The following is a 21,738-nucleotide window of genomic DNA, read 5'->3' on the forward strand; positions in this document are numbered from 1 at the left end:
ATTTAATCTAAAACTGGAAATCTTATTATTCTCTGTATTAACAACATATACTGTATCCTACATTGCTATTTTTATGAAAAAGGGGAAGCAGTGCCTTTTTTCTCTCTTGTTTCTTTTTCTTAGTAGGCATATAGGTAATATAATCGTTAGCGTTGGAAATATAAAATGGGGCTTTCCCCCCTTATTATTATTTTTTTTATTGGTGTATTGTTATAGGGCCAAAGCTCATATTGATCTGTAGAAAATGCAAAGCTCTCAACTTATACCTGTCAGGATGGCTCTTAGAATGGGTCAAGTATAAATGGTTTGTAGATGTATCTGTATTAAGGATAAGGAGAAATTATGAAATCCTTTTGTAATTTTTTTTCTTTGTACATCTTTAAGGCAAAGCCCTACTTTCCTCTCCCTTCATCAGGGTATTGATACAGGGCCAAAACTCATACTGTGCTATAAGAAATGTTTAATGTTAAGCATCTAACTCAAACCTAGAAATATCTGCTAGGATAGCTCTTAGATAGTATCAAGCAGTTAATGTGAGGTCTACAATCTCACAAGTAAGTTGATTAATAATAACTTTTCTTTTGTATATCTAAACAGGCCTTTTTTTAATGTAGTGGAAATGTGGATGGCTCTTAGACTCTTGGCTCTTAGAGTTTTGGGCAAAAGTTTATATCACTGTGGAGTCAATGTGGGGTCGTATATTTTCAAATGATGATTATATTTCTATCTTTATGAAAATAAAAAAAATCATTATAAAAAAAAAAAAAAAGAATAGTAGTTATCCTAATGAAAATCCATACAATATGGTTTAGCCATTATTATACAATATAGTTTAGGCCAGTGGTTCTCAACCTTCCTAATGCTGCAATCCTTTAATACAGTTCCTCATGTTGTGGTGACCCCCAACCATAAAATTATGCAAGTGTTCTTTCACAGAAATTAAACCAAAACTAACCAATGGTGTGAAGATCTATTGTTCATGATTGTATATAAATTGTTTTCCCCCCAGGGTTTCTCAGTTCAGTTCTGCCTCTTGTCCCACCATGCCGATATTGCTCTTTTCCGCTGCTCCAGACAGATGAATGCTCTATCTCGATCTACCCCGCAAGGCTGTTGTGTGGATGGAGCCCCCACCCAGCCAGATCATTTTCTGTCCTGCCCCCCCCCCCCCATCCTGGGGGAACAAGCTCCCAGAGGAGATTTGGGCCCTGTCTGACCTATAGCAGTTCCGCAGGGCCTGCAAAATGGAGCTTTTCCACCAGACATTTGGTCAAGCTCAGTGACACCTATTGCAGCACACTCTCTGGGATTGTGGACAAAATGTTTACCTGAAAATGTTATGCTATGACTGTTCACCGTTAACATTGTTACTATAGTTACCTGAAATTGATATGTTATACTATGATGTTAAGACTGTTGACACAATTACCAAACTTATCTGTACTCTTTTACTCATCTAACGTTTTTTATAAAACTCCCTGAATTGCATGGGAGGGCAGTATATAAATACAAATGAATAAATAAAAATGAAAAATTAAGCAAATCTTCCTTCACTCCATGCTGCCCCTTTTGGCAGCATGAAAGATCGTTCCCAGGGGTGGGGATCCAGATAGAATAATAACTATATAAGTTAGGGTACTGCAGGGAAAAGAGGGATAGGAGGTGAAATTGCTCCTATCTCATAAACACAATCCTGCAGGTTGCTGTGGTACACTTCTCAGCTAAAGATGGTAAACCCTTTTGTAATCTAGGTTGGCAATAAAGCAGAATATGGAAGGACAGTTCTGAATCAATAGAATTAACATTCATGGTTTGTTATCTTGTAGACTAGATCATAAACTTTGTATTTTATCAGTTATACTAAATACAGTGGTAGACACTGTGTGGAGGCAATCTGAGCCAAATAGTAAATTATTTGTGCAAGAATATTATAGCAAAAGTTAAAGTGTGACATGAGCAAACATAGCCTTTCATACTGGCATAAATCTAGTAAAAAAATTCCAAACCTCTAAAGAGTTGATTTCCCATATTGCACTTGGCTGTTCAAAGTAGATTATGCATTATACTTCATGAATGCACAGTAACCATGACTGATTTTAATCTCACTATAGACATCTAACAATACAGATATGGTTAATTAATTTTGTTTGTTGGTACTTTGGTTTTAGGAGAACAACATTCAAGAGTTCCAAAGTGATATGCAGCCTGGGATGGGTGTCCTCCCATTGCCTCAATAAGAATTTTTCTACACTATGTACCATGCTTGTTTTGCATCTTCTGTGATGCCCCCAGACAGTGAACATCCTAGCCTGTTATTAGATGTTCTTAACTGGCTAGATTTAGGTTTGTTTCTAAATGAAGTACTTCACAAAAGTAAGAAAAATATTTCTGAAGCACTGTAATTCCACAAGTGTTGGCAATAAATCAAGATCACAAATCTAAACAAGTAGCTATAGAGTTCTCCAATTTTGGACTTACTCTAATATGCAAACCACTGAATATTCCTGCTTTCTTGAAATACTAGCAAATAAGCCCACTGCAGCCCAAACACAGTGGGTGCTAGCGGGGCTCAGGAGGTTGGTGGGGTGGCTCATCAGCGTTGCAGGACGAGTCCCCGGAGGGGAGGCTGGGCATGGGGAGGGCTGTGATCGTTGGGCTGCTTGTCCTTGGGCCGGGCCGGGCCGCGGCTTACCTGTGAGGCGCCAAGGGAGTTGTCCTGTGGGTCCGGCGGGTCGAGTTGGCTCCGCGGGCCGCTGCAGTGTGTGCGGCCGCATGGCGAGGCGTCCTGCTGGGAGCTCCGGCGCCGCGGCCTCCGCCGCAGCGGTATTGTGGGTGGCCAAGAATGCGGTTACCTGCTGCCTCCCGACCGAGGCAGAGTATGGCGGCGTCTTGGCGCAGACGGTTGAACTCATGGGGGGGTGGATCGGGAGACTCCCTTGCTGGCGGCTTGGCGCCTCCTGCGGCGTCAGGCCGCTGGCCAAGGAGCAACTGCGAGCCGCGCGCTCCGGCGGGGAATCGGAGGGACCAATCGGCAGGCACGAAGCGCCTGCCGATTGGTCCCTCCGATAGTCTGTCCGGAGGAAGGGGCCAATCGGCACCCTTCCTCATTCTGGACACATCCCACCTTCCAAGGGCTTACTGTTTTATTTAGTCCGCGGGGCCCGTGGCCCCGCGGGCTTGTGTTAAGATATTACTCACTTTAAACATAGTTTAATAATTTTTAAGAGAGGCTAGTTGGTGTTATGAACTAATCCATAAAACAACTTAAAGATGACCTAGAATAGTAGCACCTTTTTCCAGTTTAATTTTCAGTTAGTAGCCAAAAGCATATCATAAATTTCACAAAAATACCAGAACTGAAGCATAAAATGAAACTAAAAGCTTAAAATTGAATATGTTGCTTTGCAACAAATGAAACCCCTCTTTCCTGAGAATTAAAAATACCTTATCTTTGTAGACAAGTCACAAGAGTTCACTTTGGTCCATATTACAGAAAGCCTATTTTGAGTTCCATGAGGGTAGAGCATCATTATCTTAAATTCAAGTCATTAATAACATTAGTGTTTATATTCCAATCCATTACACATTTGCAAATGATTCAAGGGTCCTGAAATGCGTTAACTTCCAATCCCAGTTCCCTGCTTATGGTCATCTTATTTTGGAGATAATACATGTAAGGTCTTTTTTTCCTTGCCAAGCTGCTTTCCTAATTCACTATATTCATCCACCACGCTGACTTTTAGTCCTGTGTTCTAAAAACGGCATCTGCTGATGTGGAGGATTATAACAAAGCAACAGCTATAAAATAATAAGACAGGAGGAGAAGGGCAAAAATGTATATCAATCCTTCCTGAACAGAGTACTCTTAGAAAGAGCACCTTGGAGACTAACAAAATCTGTGGCAGACCTTTTGTGAGTCACTGCCCACTTCAATCTGTGAAGAATCTGAAGCAGCAAGCAATGACTCACAAAGGTTCAAACCCTGCCACAAATTTCAGTTGTTTGTAAGGTGTTTGTAAGGTGCTATTGGATTCCTGATCTACTGCTACAGACAGACATGGCTACGTCCATGGTAGCTATCTCCATGGAAGAGTACCCAGATTCACTAGTGACTCAATAAATTTGCTACCTTTTAAGCCTGTGGTTCTCAACCTTCCTAATGCCATGACCCTTTAATACAGTTCCTCATGTTGTGGTGACCCCCAACCATAAAATTATGCAAGTGTTCTTTCAGAGAAATTAAACCAAAACTGACCAATGGCGTGAAGATCCATTGTTCATGATTGTATATAGGGTTGGACACTTTGGCGTCTGAAGTGGCCGCTCATGCCCAAAGCAGCCAGCGCCGTGTTGCGGGGGGGGGGGGGAGGAGGCGCAGGCGTTGAGGAAAGTTTATTTGCTCCCACCATGACTTACTAGTGAGAAAGCTTTCCTGGGATCTGGTTGCAAGGCATTTCACCTCCTGTTGCATATATGAAGCCCTTTCTGATCTCTTTGGCTATTCAATAGAAAGCCCCCCCCCCCCGCCAATCATTTCCTTCTTCCTTGCTCGGCCTCTCTAGGAAGTAGCTTGCTCAGCTTAACCCTTTCAGTGCTGCAGACAAAGGAGAAAAACTTTATCCAGAGGGCACAGAGTGGTGTCAACAGCAAGGCATTGGTGAACGAGAAAAGGCTCAAGCTCAAATGTTTCCCTGGAGCCCACTGTGGTGCTGGTAGGCGTGGCCCATGTGCCAGGCAGTGCTAGGAATCAACAGTCCATACGACCTGCCCTGAGACTGCGTTACCAACTCTGGATGTCGTGAGCTTTGTTTTACTAACTGAATTAAAAAGCTTATATCTTCTATTTGAAAAACCGTTACTTTTGAAAAAAACAATAATTTTAACTCTGAGATCCACTTGATCTAACCATGATTCATGTCACTGCAACATCATCAAACCTACTACTATAATGCTCTTACGGGGCGGACCTAACAACAGAAATTTACTAATTCTACATTTTTATGTCAAAAATCTTCTGCTCCACATATGTAGAAATATGCTATCTATGTTGTCAGGGCTGTTATGATGCAAATCAATCATTCTAGATGGGCTAAATGTGGGATATGAAAAACTGATAAATCCAGTTCTTTTAAAGTTAGTCTTATTTTGTCTTTTGCTTAAAAAATAATTTAACACAATGTAAATATTCACATTTTTAAGATTTGAATCTGGATTTGTCTAGAAAACACACATCACGATCTTAAAGTTCTCAGAAAAGAGAACTTTTCTGAGAAAAAGTTCTCAGAAACTGGACCAAAATGCAGTGGCTCAATACTTGAGTTATTCAAATATTATTTTGCTCTGAACTGTATTTTACAATAAAGGTACTATGTTCTTATATCATTTTTTTAAAACTCTACTGGAAAACATTCTGGGTACTTCTTTCTCCAGAAAATTGTAAAGGTGTTTTAAATAAAATAAATCATACTGTGGCTATTTATGTACCAATCCAGACTACTGTTGACTGTAAATTGGACAAATGTTTTCTAAGCTATTTTCTGCAGTATAATAGATTCTAAAACTGTTTTATTTGTCTAAATAATAGAACTTTGAATATTCTATGACAAATTTATACTCTGATTAATATTTACTATTATTGTCAACATCATTCTGTGAAACAAATTTTCAGTGATCTAAAAAAATGTCAAAGTTACTTTAACCCTTGTAACACCTGGCAGGAACAAACAGGAGGCTCAATTGATCAGCAAGATAGAAAGAGAACCTCACTTGGGAATGCAACTTGCAAAAAAAAAGTAGACTTAGTATATTTGGGTGAACTACTGTTATTATAGAGGGGCATCAATCAATGTGAATACTAAGATAAATAACATAGCAGTATTTCGCAGGGGTATACAAGAGACATGAGCATTTGGAAAAGCAAATTTTCTCATTCATTTCCTGAAACACAGGCCTAGCAAAATGGATTCCATTTTTTCTTCCCATGTCATTTTCAACTGATCGCAGTCATATTCTCCCACAATGAACTATGTTCATATCCATCTTAGATTTTTCACATATTGTGTCCAAGTGTTCAGTGTAATCATACACAGAAGTTTAGCCATTTAAAAAACTCTGTAAAAATTGGTACCCAAAAATGTTGAACCCAGTTGACAATTAAAAACCTCCTGATATTCACGGAGCCATAATTATTCCAACAAGTCAGATCATCTTCCCTCATCAACACATTGTAGTCAGTGAATGTGAGAAGCATATTATCCAAAAAATAAAATCTGTAGGATAGAACACCTAATATTAGCCTCTTTGAACTTTTCTCTATATACATATTTCACTTCACCACCTGAACCTGCTACCCAACAAGAATAAAACATCAAAATCTTTAATTTCTGTATCTTCACAGGTAATTGACATTTACTAGGGGAAATCAATTTTAAAAATCCTATTTGTTGCTAATTCAACTACAATTTAAGATGTGCCTACTGCATAGCCCCATGAATTAATACTAACATTGAGAGAGGCTTACCCAATCCTCCCATTTTCTCCTTTTTTATCAGATTAGTGTTTCATCATAGTTCCTTAAATTACTAGAACCCAGATTCAAAATAATTTTTAATATCTCAAGGAAAAAAATGACATTTCATAGAAACAGCCCAGCTTTAGGCATTCGGCTTACTTCATCTGTGGGCTTGGACTATGAAAGGGAAAAAAAATCCTGTATTAAAACTGTAAGTTGCCTACATGTGGAAATACATGCTGAGATAATTTCCAAACATTCCACTGCAATTATTACTATTTTCTACTATCCTATATATGTATTTGAAGCAATTCTGCTTGTTTCTCAATTTCTAGCTAGTCATTTGGTCTCTTTAGGTAGGCATCCTTTGAACAGATACTTCTTAGCCAGCAGGAGATATCTAAGAGAGGCAGAAACTATGTGGTATGATGTGCCAATGTAGAGTGAAACCCCGAAAACTTCATGGTTTGAGGGGGAAGTCAAAAGTATTGCCCGATGTACTGCCGTCATGTCCGAGGTTTAAGCAGAAAGTTGTACAATGTGATTTATTTGTTTTATTAACAAAAATTCTGCTTTTTAAGCACCAGTAAGGCAGCTACCAGACTAAAAACAAACAATAAAAACAGATCTTAAAAACCATTAAAACATAATAAAGCTCACATTGCATGCAGATAACTCACTCCCTACCTGATTGGCCCTCCCTGGGGGAGTGCCACCAATAGGGAGAGATCACAGCCTTGATGAGGTCCAATCAGTTCAAACTGCATGCAGCCTGGGAGAGAGCACTCTTCCTATTAGGGCCAATCATGGGGCTTATCTGTCTTCCTCTTCCTGCAGCTTGCCAGGTGGAAGAGGTGCTGGCCTCTCTGAAAGGCCCTACTGCTGGTAAGCTGCCCCATCCTAAACCTCTTCCCAGTCTCCATTTCCCTCAGTCAAGGGAGGGAAGCCAGCTGCTTCCTTTGCTACCTGTGCTGGTCTCAGGTTTCAGCTCTCTGCTGGAAAGAAGCACAGATGATCTGACACAGGAAGGCAGAGAAAATCAGTATTTCAAAAACAATGTCAAGGGACAGACAGAATGAAATGAATGTCTTAATTCAGTCCAGGGAGTTAAGGGGTGGTTCAGACAGTCCAAGGGCACCAGCTGAAGGAGCAGGTTCACAACCCAGACCTCTCAGCCTCAAGCTAATATAGGCTGTCAGCAGACTCTCGGTCTTCATTCTGCGATGACTCACAGCAAGTGTTTTGATAATGTGATGTTGTACATTTTAGACAGGAGATCTCTTTCAGCACATAGCTGGCACTGCTTAACTATCTCAGGTGAGCCAGATGGGCTAACAAGGCAGAAAGCAGCAGCTGGAGGCTGGGTAGGGGAATGAGAAGCTGCTACTACTGTGGAATCCAAGCCCTGATTCCACTGCGACTCCATTTCTGGTCAGAGCCTGTTGGGACATTTAGCTGGGCTAAGCTGTCATCCGGCTGAGGCTTTGGTAAAGCAGGGAGCTCCTGGCAAGGCTTTTCCTCTGAGGAGTCTTCACTAACAGGACCTGGGCTTTCAACATCTCCCCATGGCCCTGCAGCTGGCCATGGGAGTGCTCTTTGCTTTCTCCAACCCTCCTTCCCAGAAGGGCTGGTGTGGGGGAAGGGGATTCCAGCAGCCTTCCTCAGCTTGGCCTTTGGGAGATTGTGGGAGGTGGGAAGGAGGCAGCCCCCCCAGCCTTCCTTCCTTCTTCCCCCCTGTTTCTTTCTCTCTTTCATCCTGTCTTTCTCTCTTTCATCTTCATGAAGGTTTGCAGACCTCCACCTGGAATTTGGCAACCCAGCTGGCTTCATATGTAGGAGAAGTCATGAATCAAACCCAGCTCTTGAGTTTAGAGTTTACTACTCTTTAACCACTTCACCACACTGGATCTCAAGATCGAGAATGGATCTTGAGGGGGGCGGGCACAGAACCCAGGAAAGTCACAGTGTGCTAGTGCCCGTTGTATTCCTCAGCCATTTACCAAATAATAATTTAAAATTACGTGAACACAACCATAAGAGGCATTGATCAAATCTAATAGCCACCTAAGGAAAAGAACTTTAACATGCTGTTACTACTAATTAGAAATATGCATGAGCGTTGTAATTCAGCTCATCATGTGAGCAGGTCTGTGGCGATGCATGTGCTGCACTTGTTGGTAAATAGTCATCTCCATCAACCTAATCTAAAATATATTAATGGATGCACAAACCTATTTGCACTACAAAAATTAATGAGAAAGCCCCTCTTTTCAGTAGCTGCATGTGCTCTGGAGCACTTAGGGCATGTACTTATCAAACAGAACTTTTCATAACGTAGGTTCATATCAAATATTAGAAGCTTCTGCAAATATTCACACCCTTTGAATTTCTAGTGTCAAACTATACATTCCTCCAGCTGAACTGTACCCATCATGAAGATAAACACACTTTTGGTAGGCATACACTTTAAGAAGTCTAACTGTTTTAGCCTAGGTGGAAATAAAAGGCAGTAGATATGTGTAGAGGCAATGGCAAATCGTACTGCAATGCCTATTGCCTTGATAACCCAGGGTCACCAGAAGATAGCTGCAACCTGAAGGCAAAAGGTTCTGGTAATTATCTTCAAGGCCATTCACGGTCAGGGCCCAGTGTACCTGAGGGACCGCCTATGTCCCCAAAAGAGCTCTGCGCTCCACTGCCACCAACCAGCTAATGGTCCCTGGCCCTAAAGAAGTCCGCCTGGTCTCGACTAGGGCCAGAGCATTCTCCGTCCTGGCCCCCGCCTGGTGGAATGAGCTCCCAGAAGAGAACAAGGCCCTGACGGAGCTTAAACAGTTCCGCAGGGCCCGCAAAAAGGAGCTCTTCCACCAGGCATTTGGTTGAGACCAGGCACAACCAACAACGAACAAAGGGCCCCCGCTCTCCCCCCCCCTTCCTCCCAGAACTCCACCAGAGTGCTCTGGACCTGTTGTGCCATTTGCACAGTTGCACTGTTATACTTTTATATGATTATTATTGTTATACTGTTATTCTGTTACAACCACTGTTATTATTGTATGATTATTAATGAAGACTGTTCCATGTATTGTTTATAAGTTTAATGTAAACCGCCCTGAGCCTCCGGGGAGGGTGGTATAGAAATATAATAAATAAATAAATAAATAAATAAAATTTAAAAAGTGCAATGAACTATCCTCCTAATATATAATGCTAGCCACTTTCAAGTATTTAATTTTACACCAAAGGGATTTTGGCACTTAAGAGAACTGACTGCACTTTAACCTACTTACCTACTGCAGGTGCATCATACTCATCTCCAAGAAGAATTTCAGGAGCAGAATAAGCAAGAGATCCACAACTTGTTGTAAGTTTCTTTCCAGGCTGAAATTTGTTGCTGAAGCCAAAGTCAGTCAATTTCACAAGTCCTTGTTTTTCAAAGAAGACAACATTCTCTGGCTTTAAGTCTCTGTGAACTACATGCAGTTTATGGCAGTAGGATATTGCATGAACAATCTGAGCAAAATACTTCTTTGCTAGATCTTCATTGAGGCCTTCTTCATGTTTCATGATGTAATCAAACATATCTCCCCCATCACCAAGCTCTAAGATTAGATAAAGTTTGGTCTGGGTGTCAATCACTTCATACAGACGAACGATATTAGGATGCTGCACTAATTTCATACATCTGACTTCTTGGAAGAGATGTCCTGTGGCTAGTGTATCTAGCTTGGTCTTGTCAATTACTTTCACAGCTACCTTTTCACCTGTAAAAACATGCCTGGCAAGTTTGACCACAGCAAAATGTCCTCTCCCTAATGTTTTATCCAAATCATACAATCCAGCGATTTTTCCATCATATCCTCGTTTGAAGCCTGCCATACTGCTCCAAGTCAAGAAGTAATGCTGAAGGGTTTTGAAATTGGTGTCTTCTCATATAAGGATATTTGAAGTAGATGCATAACTCATTTTCACTGCCAAATACACCTAAAACATAGAAAAAGTACCGTTAGAGAATATATGCCCAAGACCAGAAGCTTAAGAAATTTTAGTGCCTCAATAAATAGCATTTTGACATTTTTTTTTAATGTTTCTTCTCATCACTGAGAATTGGAGAACTGAAGCTGATCTAAATTGTGTCCTGGTTACTTGAACAATTTAGTACAATATTTTCAAGTAGTTGGAATGGATATTTATTTATAATAATAAAACTTATAGGACCACCCCTCTTGCGGTGTTATACAACAGCTTTAAACAGCAGAATTCACGCATGTTCCCAGTGCAGTTTGATCAAGATAGGTAACTGTGTCAGTCTGTCTGTAGCACTAGAAATGAGCAAGTAGCACCTTAGACAAACAAAATTTGTAGCAGGGTATGAGCTTTTGTGAGTCACTGCTCATTTCTTCAGATTTCTGAAGTGACTCACGAAAGCTCATACCCTGCCACAAATATTGTTCAGCCTTAAGGTACTACTGGATGCTTGCTCTTTTCTAATGCATCTGCAGTGTAACTGTGCCATCCATCCTAAAATATGTATTTAGTGAGTATGAAGGCAGCTATAGTGGCAGTAGCAACAATGTGCTCTGAGAGATGTATGAATGAAGCTTCAGGCAAGTTGGCCTGTCACTTCCCTGGGCCAATTAGAAAAATGCTGGCATTCTTCACAAATTGTCCCCTGACATCACATAGGAGTTGCCAATAATAGATGGAATTAATTTATAGCTTTAGACTCTTGTAGGTCTCCCTGAAGCGTGTTTGGCTCCTGCTTGCCCCTGAAACAATCAGGTAGCTGCCACTACCTGTCATTCAGATCTGAGGCACAGTCTGATGGGCCCACTTCTGCTTCTGTCACACACACCCCTCATCCAGCCAAACAAGCTTGGCTCACTTAAGAGCTGGCCTACACGTCATCGAGATATTTTACACCCAAGTGACCTTGATACAACATGGAATCTCTTGAACAAATTCTAACAACCCATGGAAAATAGAGTAAGAAGGGAAATACAATCACTTGCAAGGGACAAATAAAGAAAACAGGTAAAGGTTTCAAAGACATGGGAGAGTACAAAACAGACAAAAATATACAGAAAGCTAACACAATTGGAGTAAACTAGTGCCCTAGTTAAATGGCATATATTTAAATTCTAGGCCACTCAGCCTAACATCGGCCTATCCTGAAAGAGATATTCCAATCCTTGCTCCTGGGAAAGGCAACAGGAACTTCCCCTTCAGATATTTAACTGTTTGTACAATTCCACTCCTTTGCAGGTACAGCTTGGTGTAGTGGTTAGGAGTGCAGATTTTTAATCTGCTGAGCTAGGTTTGATTCTGCACTCCCCCACATGCAACCAGCTGGGTGACCCTGGGCTTGCCACAGCACTGATAAAGCTGTTCTGACTGAGCAGTAATATCAGGGCTCTCTCAGCCTCACCTACCTCACAGGGTGTCTGTTGTGGGAAGAGGAAAAGGAAGACGACTGTAAACTGTTTTGAGACTCCTTCGGATAGAGAAAAGCAGCATATAAGAACCAACTTCTCTTTTTCTTCTTCAGACACACTCTCCCTGCTCTAGCTGATGCTAAACCAATCAGTTGTTACCCTTTGGAAGAGAACCTCTATCTCTATCTATGGGACTTTGTGATTTGCTGTTCTGCTCTTACTAGAGAAGCTGTTCAAGGGAACTGCTTGATTTTGAACCTGAATTAAAACATAATTATGGGGACCATGGTGGGACTCATGACAACTTCCTTCTACAAAATCCTATCCAGTGCACCACAAAAATATGTCGACACACTGATGTTTCCATGCCACCTTCAAGTATCTATAGGCGGCTTTTTTTCTTATCCATTGCTGTCATTCCCTAGCAACATTCACAAAGGAATTAGACACTCTCAGTCTGATTATATAAATCCTACAAACCAGTTAATAAATGTTTGACTGCAGAAAGTTTTGCTTCTAGTAATGTTTTTGTACTCATATGATATAAACCCTGACCTCAATAGCCCAGGGTAGGCTGATCTTATCGGATCTCAGAAGTTTAGCAGGATCAGTCGTGGCTATTATTTTGATGGGAGACCTCCAGGAAATACCAAGGACACAGAGACAGGAAATGGCAAAACACCTCTGAACATCTTTTGCCTTGAAAACCTCACAACTGTGACTTAACAGCACTTTCCATCATCACAATGATACAAAATCTATGCACCATCCATAAAAGGGGTGTGCTATTTTTTTTAAATACATGCAAGCAGAGATCAGGAAAGGAACAAGTCCCAATTCACCTGTATTTCAAAGATACAAACTGAAAATTGTGTTTGTACTGGTTCAGTCTAGTAACTGTTGGCAACTGTTGACAAATCATGAAATTACACTAGAAGCTACTGAGAAATTCCATAAGCATTCAAGTAATTTTTTTTTAATTCCACAATGAGTAAATCAAATGTGGAGTCTACCAACCTTGGCAGTACCCTCTCCAGAGGTATCATCTTGTCTATGCTTTTTTTCCCCATGAAGTTTCAATTTTTCTTCATGTTTTCTACTGACTCGTCTATTGATACTTCCATATCCAGTTCTGAAAACAGTTGCTTATCCTTCTTCCCTTATTGCCTAAGGGGAAAAATATATTAAATTCAATTATTAGAAGTTACATAATATTCTACCTAGACTTCCCAATACAGCAAACAGTTATGTGCACAAATTTAACCAAAATCAGTGACAGCTATAATAATCATAATATATAAATAATTTTATTTGTATTCCGCCCTTCCACAATGCTTAGGGTGGGTAAGAGCATTAAAGGAACATACAGAAACCAAATTTTAAAACATTCACAAATAACTGTAACTAGTACTCCCAGCTGAGTTTCCAGGCAGGGATTCGGTAGGTGCCAGTCTTCCTCTCCATTATCTCCTCCAAAAGTGGTGAGGCCAGCCTTTCTTGGTGATTGTTGTTTTTGGCCTCAACCTTAAGTCCTGTGGAATACCTCTCTTTTACAGGCCGTGCAGAACTGATTTAGGTTCCACAGGGCCTTAATCTCTTTCCAGAGCACATTCCACCAGGCTGGGGTCAGGGCTCCTTCAGGCTGGGGACCCTGAGCAGAAGTTGATTGGCATATCTTAATGCTCTTGGGGGGTTAAGAGGGAAAAGATGGTCCCACAGGCACACTGGTTCCAGACCATTTATGTGTTTGGAATCACATGGAGTAAAACTGAAAAATCAATTAACCATGTGTTTTGATGTTCTGTATTCTGGGTACTGGAGAACAAAAGTGGAAAGGCTTCTGGAGTTCTAGCCCCACAGGCAGACCTCCTGATGGCATCTGGGTTTTTGGTACTATGTGACACAGAGTGTGGGCTGGCTGGCCTATCGGCCCGATCCAACATGGCTTCTCTTATGTTCTTTGTGTTTATATACGAAATAAACTACAACTCTGAAACATAATGCAATCTAAACCTAAAAGTACTTTTTTGTACAGTGAGATATAATCACATTATTATTTAATACTGATATTTAACAGCTATGTTCAAATGTATTTTGAGATCTGCCATTTTGACACCTGGAAAATGACAACAATAAACCATACAGCTTTCTCCTTTCCACAATGCCTTAACTAACGTAATCTTAGACACAATTTTATTTCCACTAAAAATTCTAACTAAATCAATATTTGCATCCAAAGTAGTATGTTTTGGAGTGGATTATAAATAACTTTTGCCTACTACAAGTAACCTTACACATCAAAGCAACCTGTTAATCTGACTAATTTATATGTGATAAAATTACCAATATTCAGCATTAAGACAAACAATTCAGTATTATTTGTGGACTTGGAGCACATTTTCATGAATCTGCAATACAAATATAAAAATAACAGCTTGGCCTTATTCTTCAATAGTTTGTATCTACCACAGAATCTCCTCCTTGAAGCAAGATACCCATGATATGGCTTGGCAGTAAACTATACAAAGTCATGCAACTGCAAGCTTTGGGAAAAACCAAATTTTTATTCCCTAACCAGAAAAAAACAAAAAAGCAGCAGAAATTGATACAAAACTACATTATAAATCTAGTGAGCCTGGTAAATGAATGCAAGAATTTTAACGTCCCTGTATTAATTTTTAGTTTGTACAAAAATTGTTGATGTACCATCAGAGTAATTTTCTGCATACATGATTATCTTCTAAGGGCTGCACCCACACAGCAAAGATTCCTATTTCCCACCCATCACTGCTGCCAATGCAGGTGCATTTCCCCGGCTCACTACACCCCCTTAGGAGCTGTGTGCGCAGTTTTTTCTATCAGCCAACATTTTCATTGCATTTTTGCCCTGGACCACCAGAGGGCTTTTTAAATACATAGGCAATTGCTATTGCGCAGCACCATTACAATCTATGGACATAATCTGCTAGTTCTGAATTCCCACCTTTCATTTAAAAAATATGTATCTTACAGTTTTTGTCTCAAAGGCATAAAAGGAAAGAGGGTGTCATTGTGCAAATGAACCAAACAAACAATCAGTAACAAAAACCTCTGCAGTTACAAAGCCAAACCAGGAAAAACTTTGTATAAATACAATCAGTAACAGTTTTAAATGGAATCTCTTAATATTTTCAGTTTCTACAAGGTCTGGAGGTTATTCCCATATACAGCATCTCCAAAAAGTCAATAGAAAGCAAACACTCAGCAGTTTGTGAATGTACGAGATCGCCTAAAGACGAGCCCTGGTACACTTTATCACTATTAACCTCACGATCTAGCAGCCAGTCACCTATTCATTGGCAGCAAATAAGAACTGCCTCTAAGCAAAAAGTCAAACGTTTTACAGACAGGTAGAAAAAAGTCCCTTGCCTAGGTTGTTAATATGCTACAATTGACCTACACTGGTAATGTAAGATTTACATGTATAAGTCCAGAACACATGGGCTAGTACAACTACATTTTTTCCTCTTGTCTTTTTAATCTCTTTGACCTGGAATAAACTCTGAGTATGCCACTCACCACAGCCTTATACTGATGCAGTTAATCACAGTTCTTCAGTATGTTTCCTGCAAGCAATGACCCAGACAATGTATACCAATTTGTTCCCAGGTTCATTCCAAGGTATTGAGAACCTAGACCCACCTAGCTAAAGGACTTCCTCTGCTGAAATGCTCCACTGTGACAGCTGCACTAGTCTGAGCACAGGCTCCTGAAAGCGCTGCCCTACAAATGGGTATGATCAGCAGCTGCTTGTAACTGACAAGACTCTGCTGTGGCTCCCACTTTGCAGAATGAACAGCTTCAGGAGGCCAGGAAGGCTCCAATACTTCTATCATTCTGCAGAATGTATAAACAAAATTCTGGATGCTTGGAAGACAACAGTTGGAGGGCTTCTGGAGTTCTGGTCCCACTGATCTCTGGTCCCTGATGGCATCTGGGTTTTGGCCACTTTGCGACACAAAGTGTAGGGCTATAAAATCAGAGTCCAGTAGCACCTTTAAGACCAACAAAGATTTATTCAGGGCGTGAGCTTTCGAGTGCAAGCACTCTTCGTCAGGACTGGATGGGCCTCTGGCCTGATTCAATATGGCTTCTCTTACGTTCTTAAAATTGTTAAGATATTTTCACAAAGGGAATAGAGCTATAACAAAATGGAATTGTTCAGAACATTTTTACAAAAGGGACACAGGCTGTAATGTATTACTTATTGTATGAATTTCTAACTTTACTGCCCTGTTTTCTAATTTCTGCAATCCAGTTGTTTCATTTCTTATGACATTTCTGCACTGATTTATTGCATGTTTTGTAGCACACTCTTATTGCAATATTTTTATTATGTATAATATTGTTCCTATTGCATTGATAATTTCTTTAATCTGCCTTGAGTTACAATAAGAAAGCCAGACTATAAATAAATAATGATCCAATTAGGATAATTAAATCATTATACAAAAATAATTAATGATCCAGCTAGGAATAACTTATATGTAGAAGTTGTGACTACCATGCACAGCACACTTTCCATTATTCAGTAAAAGTGAGGGACACTGTTGTGTTCCAAAATTAAAACCCAATAACTAGCTGCACAGCAGAGGTGGCCAAACTGTGGCTCTCCAGATGCCCATGGACTACAATTCTCATGAGTCCCTGCTAGCACTTGCAGGGCAAACACTGGCAGAGGCTCATAGTAATTGTAATCCACGGATATCTGAAGAGCCAGTTTGGCCACCCCTGTACTAAAGTAACATTTTGTTGTGGCATGCTTCAGAAGCTGTGTATTGTTCATGGGAGCCATGTGTTCAATCATACATAAGAAAACTTTGAAATGATGTTTGTTCCCTCTTAGCCCTTTACTGACCCATCAACACTGTCAGCCGCTGTCCAGTGCTATGTACTGAATTTCTTGCATGACTTATTGATTCTGATAGATTTAGAGAAAACATAATGCATTTTCACTTGTGGAAAAAATATAAGTTGTTTAACTATTTATAATTCACTTGAAGCATTTGTATGTGCTCCAGAAAGTTCGCTCTGGTGGGTGGGGTTAAAGGAAGGCTAGGCATTCAAATAATGGTTTTTGATATAATAAGTAGAAGAGGAAAAAAGAACAGGAATGTATTCTGGTGAAATGCTGAATTTCTTCAAATTGAGTAACAAGGCATCATACTATGGCTGCACATGTCAAGGACAAGAAAGATCAGAAATTTAAAGGAAGCACATCTTAGTCAGCCTCTTGAAAGCAATTCTTACCACAGGCAACTGCTTAATTAGAAGGCTGCTCTACAGGTTTTATGCAATTTCAATGTTGTTAAAAATACATATGGGCACAATTTATGTCAAACATGTAGCTAAAGTGATTAACCTTGTTTAGGCATTACAGCTTACTCACCCCTGCACAGAAAAGACAGAAGACAAATGATCTGCCCCACAAACTCTCCTCTCTCATAAGTGCCTAGGTCCAAATTATATGGCAGAACTAACAGAGACAATACAGTGGGAAACAATACTGTTAAGAGAATTTGGGAGCACCAAGCAAATATGAGCAAACCCCTGCCTTGTGTTTGTTTGAAAGATGACAGGGGAAGGATACAAATGTGAAATTAAGCAAAACAAGAAACAGTTGACATTAAGAGCACATGTTAAAAAGCTATTCACAAAGTATGGTTAAAAATGGGATATGAAGGCTGTTCAGTTCAGCTCAATGCCAAATGAACAAAAGCTGGCAGAATTATCAGAGTACAAGGTGCAAGTTATAGTACCTTGTCACAAGGTGATCTCTAAACATTCTAGGCAATGAAGATTTTATTGCAATTTCTATAGCATGAATGTATACATTAGATGAGGTTAATAACATACCTTTACATTCATTTGGTTAATTACATCTTCATATTACTTTCTCACCTGTACATTCCAATGAATAAAATGGTTCCCTACAGTAATTATATAAAGTTAATTGTGACTCTAAATTTCCTTTTTTAAAAACTTTGGAAACACACAATGTCTTCATTCATGCAGACCACATTTGAATACTACCAGGTCTAATTTGTCCAAGTAATTATATATTTACCCTGTATACCAGGAAAATATAATAAAAATGGCCTAACCACAGTTATGCAATTATTTTTTTAAAAAAAATTATAAGGTAACAGCCAAGTCACACAAGTCTTAAGTTCTTCAAATGTCAGAATGTACATTTTCATGACCTTAATGTAAAAGACGAAAATGTACCATCGCTATCAATTTTTAAAAAGATATCCAGATAATTGGTAGCAGCATGAAGCAAAATATGCTACTCCCCCTCTATTTTAACAGAGAACCTACATTCAAAAATATCCCCTTGTCGATATTTGTCAAAAACTTGGGAAAGTACAAGACAAACTCCTTCCTCACTTTTCTACACCAAGCATCCAGCATTATGAATTCCTAAAAAGAACTATATAAAAATAGCAACATATAGGAGTAAGAATGGCTGCACTAGAGGGCAGGCTTTAAACAGATCTTGACTCACATCCTTTGAAAGAAATTCACATCCAGACTAAACGGTAGTACAGCTATAGTTAAGGCTTTAACTACCTTGGCAGTCAGTGAAAAAATGTATTTGAACACATACTCCACAGATATATATATCAAATAAACCTCAAATACAAACCACATGTTGTTTCTCCCTTAATATAAGGGGCAGGCTTATATTTATTACAATTCATAACTTTACAGAGGTAAGCTACCTACTGAAGTGAAGCCATGTGAATTTCCCCCATTGTAGTCGCCATAGCTTTCTTTAAGCTACTCAATGCTTTAATGATTCATAAGTTAAAACAAGTGCAATGCTTCTGTACAGATATGCTTCACCAATGCGATTAAAGCACGGGGGTGGGGACTGGGGGGGGGGGGGAATACACAACACTACACACACTCTACAGGTTTGACGCCTATGTGAGATGCTTCCTGCAAAACACAAGACAATAACAGCTTACAAAAATGGCTGTTTGCTGAAGAGATTACCCCCGCAATAATGTGTTTTTGGCAGGACAAGCCGAGAAGGAAGCGGGGAGGGCTCCTCTTTGTGGAAGCCCCACTCTGCCCCATCCTATCCTAAGGAAAATAAAACAGGCGGATCAGCTCACTTCGGGACAAACCTGTTGGCTCCGAACATCTAGCTCGTAAGAATAAGATGCAGTGTCATTCCCCTCCGAAACAGGTCTGCGGCTCTAGTGCAAGAACTTCTTCGCCCCAGCCGCATATTTGTCTAAGGCGCGGGGAGGGAACCCAGAAAGCGCCTCTGCCCCTCCGAAGACAGGGGAGCTGCGAGAGGGAGAGCGCTGAAGATGAAGCCAGAAAAGGTGAACTCGGCTTCACCCTCCTCTCAGAGGCAGCATCGCAAGTGCTTGTGTGTATGTGTGTGTGTGTGCGTGTGTGTGTGTGTGTGTTTTCAATGCTAATCATCACACCCGCACGCATTGGCTCCATCCCACGGGTCCCCGGAAGCATCGCGTTCTCACGCACAAAAGAGCCTTCACCCTCTCGCCGCTAGCCTGCGTCGCAAACGGGTAGGAGGGGGGGGGGAGAGACAAGACACGCGCACTGCCCCCAAGCTGGGCATGGTTACCGCTCCTTGCCAACGCCGCCGCCGCGTCCGGCCCGAGGAGGCCGCAGGAGGTCGCCTGAGCCCCCTCCCCCCTGACGGCACCTGCCCCTCGAGGCCTCCCGGCGAGAGCTCCGGGGCAGGCCGAGCAGGGGACTCGGCTCCGCTCCCCAACCCCGCCCTCCTTCACTTACTCAGGACGTTGGCAGCGGCGGGAGCAGCCGTCTTGTCTCCGGCGGCAGCCCTCCGCCTTCCTCCCGCCGCTCCCCGCATGGGAAAGCGGCCGCTTCTACTCCGCACCCGTCCGCTCTTCCCACAGGGCTCGGGGAACAGCCGCCGCAGAGTGGCCTCCTCAGCGACCAGGGAGGAGGCGGCGGCGGCCGGCGGCAAACAAACAATATAGCACTCGCGCGGACGGTTCGGGGAATGCGGCTTGGCGTGGGGGGGGGGGGGGGTGGTCCTGGCCTCGCGCCGCTCTCGTCGGGTTCTGTGACTCGCGCGCCCAACGGACTGCGCTCGCGCTTCCCGTCTCCCCGGCGGGCTCCGAAGCCTACTGGCAACAACAGCGGCTCGCTTGCAGTCAGTGAAAGGGAGGAGGGGGGGAGGAAACGCAGGATAGGGAGGGCCCTCGAAAGAGAAAGGGTGAAGATCTGCGCGTGCGCCGAAAGGCGGTCCCGCCTCGCCATTATGCACCGGCCAATGAAGGCCGAGCGTGGCCGCCTGACAGTCGGGGGCCGCTCTCGCTTTGGCCCGCCCGAGGGCTGCGAATCCGAAGAGGGAGGGACTGAAAGCGAGGCGGCGGCGGTGGCCGAGAGCCGCCTCGGTCAGGCGAGCGGGGTCTGAACGTGCGCGAGGAAAGGGCTTCGTTTTGAAATGCCACCGTTATTGGCGGCCAATCGCGAAGCTTCGTGGAGTGGCCTTCATTTCATGGCTGTCAGGGTCTTCTCGAGGCCGCCTGCCAGCGGGGTGGGGGCTTGGCCCCTCGCCTTTTCCGGGCCTCGTCGTCGTCGTCACGGGCGACTCGCCGATCCTGAGAGCTGGGTTCGAGATCGGCGGCGGCGGCGGCGGCAGCGAGAGACCCGCAGCGTCTTCTTGGTGGGTGCTTTCTGAAGTCGAAGCTCCCTCCCTAGAGCGACTGTCTGCAGCTGTCCTCGGAGACTTGGGTCTGCCGCGGTGACTGAGCTCGACTGCAAAGAGTGGGGATTGTTAGATGGGGGGCCTTGTTGCTTTTAGTGCTTTTAATGCTGATTGATTGGGAGCTCGCTAAGTGACCTTGGACCAGTTACACTCACTCTCTCAGCCTTAGTTCACAGGGTTGTGATGATAGCACAGCAGAGGGGACCCGTTAGCTGCTTTGGGTCCTCACCGGAGAGAAAAACAGTAGAAATAAAATTAAATGGAGTCCAATAGTTCCTTTAAGACCAAAAAAGATTTATTCAAGGCATGAGCTTTCCAGTGCATGCACTCAATTATTCTTGTGCTACTTTGGACCAACACTGCTACTCGCTTGAATCAATAAATAAAATTAAGTTCTGCAAAACATGTTCTCTCCAGTAGATTTATTATTATTATCATCATCATTATCATCAGTATTAAATTTATTCCCTGCCACTCCCGGAGCCGGCTTGTGGTGTGTTACAGATGTCCTATTAAACCCCCTATTAAAAGGACACAAAACCCAAGACATAAAATCACAATAAAAGAGAACATGGCAGAGTATTACCCCACCCAACCCTACCTCTAGAGGGGGGAGAAAGGAGGGTTAAGATGACTCAAGTGGTTGCTTGACACCATTAGTATAAAGTACTGCATTTAGTGCTCTCTATGATGAAGGAAATATTTATTTAGTGGTTTGATACTGAAGTCCCTTATTTAGCATGTATAAGAGAATAATGCTCTCAAACTTGTTTTTCGCAAAGCATGGTGATTACAGACAGTATGGTTTAGTCAGTAGCATGTTGCACTGTGACTTAGACCTGAGTACAAATTTCCTCTCAGTTATGAAGCTCACAGTGGATAACCATGGCTAATCATGGGCTGATAGTGTGAGGATAAAATTTGTAAGGGAGCATATATAAATATACTACCTGTGTTCTAGATATAAAATTAGGGGTGTGCTTATACCCCCTATTTTTGCACCAAAGATCCCTTACAAGTCCAAACCATTCTTG

The 21,738-nt window shown here is 41.9% G+C and overlaps 1 protein-coding gene across 1 annotated transcript in view; it reads right to left on the reverse strand.

Moving 5' to 3' along the window:
* Positions 1 to 20,165, reverse strand: part of SNRK (SNF related kinase) — a 39,484-nt gene extending 19,319 nt beyond the window's left edge. The window contains exons 1-3 of the mRNA XM_077302702.1: positions 19,762 to 20,165; positions 12,964 to 13,113; positions 9,802 to 10,495 (exon numbers count right to left, since the gene is read on the reverse strand). Coding sequence (XP_077158817.1) covers positions 9,802 to 10,390 — 589 coding nt within the window. The 5' untranslated portion in view covers positions 10,391 to 10,495; positions 12,964 to 13,113; positions 19,762 to 20,165. The remainder of the gene's footprint in view (positions 1 to 9,801; positions 10,496 to 12,963; positions 13,114 to 19,761) is intronic.
* Between the last annotated feature and the right edge of the window lie 1,573 nt (positions 20,166 to 21,738).

This window comes from Paroedura picta, chromosome 11 (assembly GCF_049243985.1).
Source record: "Paroedura picta isolate Pp20150507F chromosome 11, Ppicta_v3.0, whole genome shotgun sequence".
Taxonomy (NCBI): Eukaryota; Metazoa; Chordata; class Lepidosauria; order Squamata; family Gekkonidae; genus Paroedura; species Paroedura picta.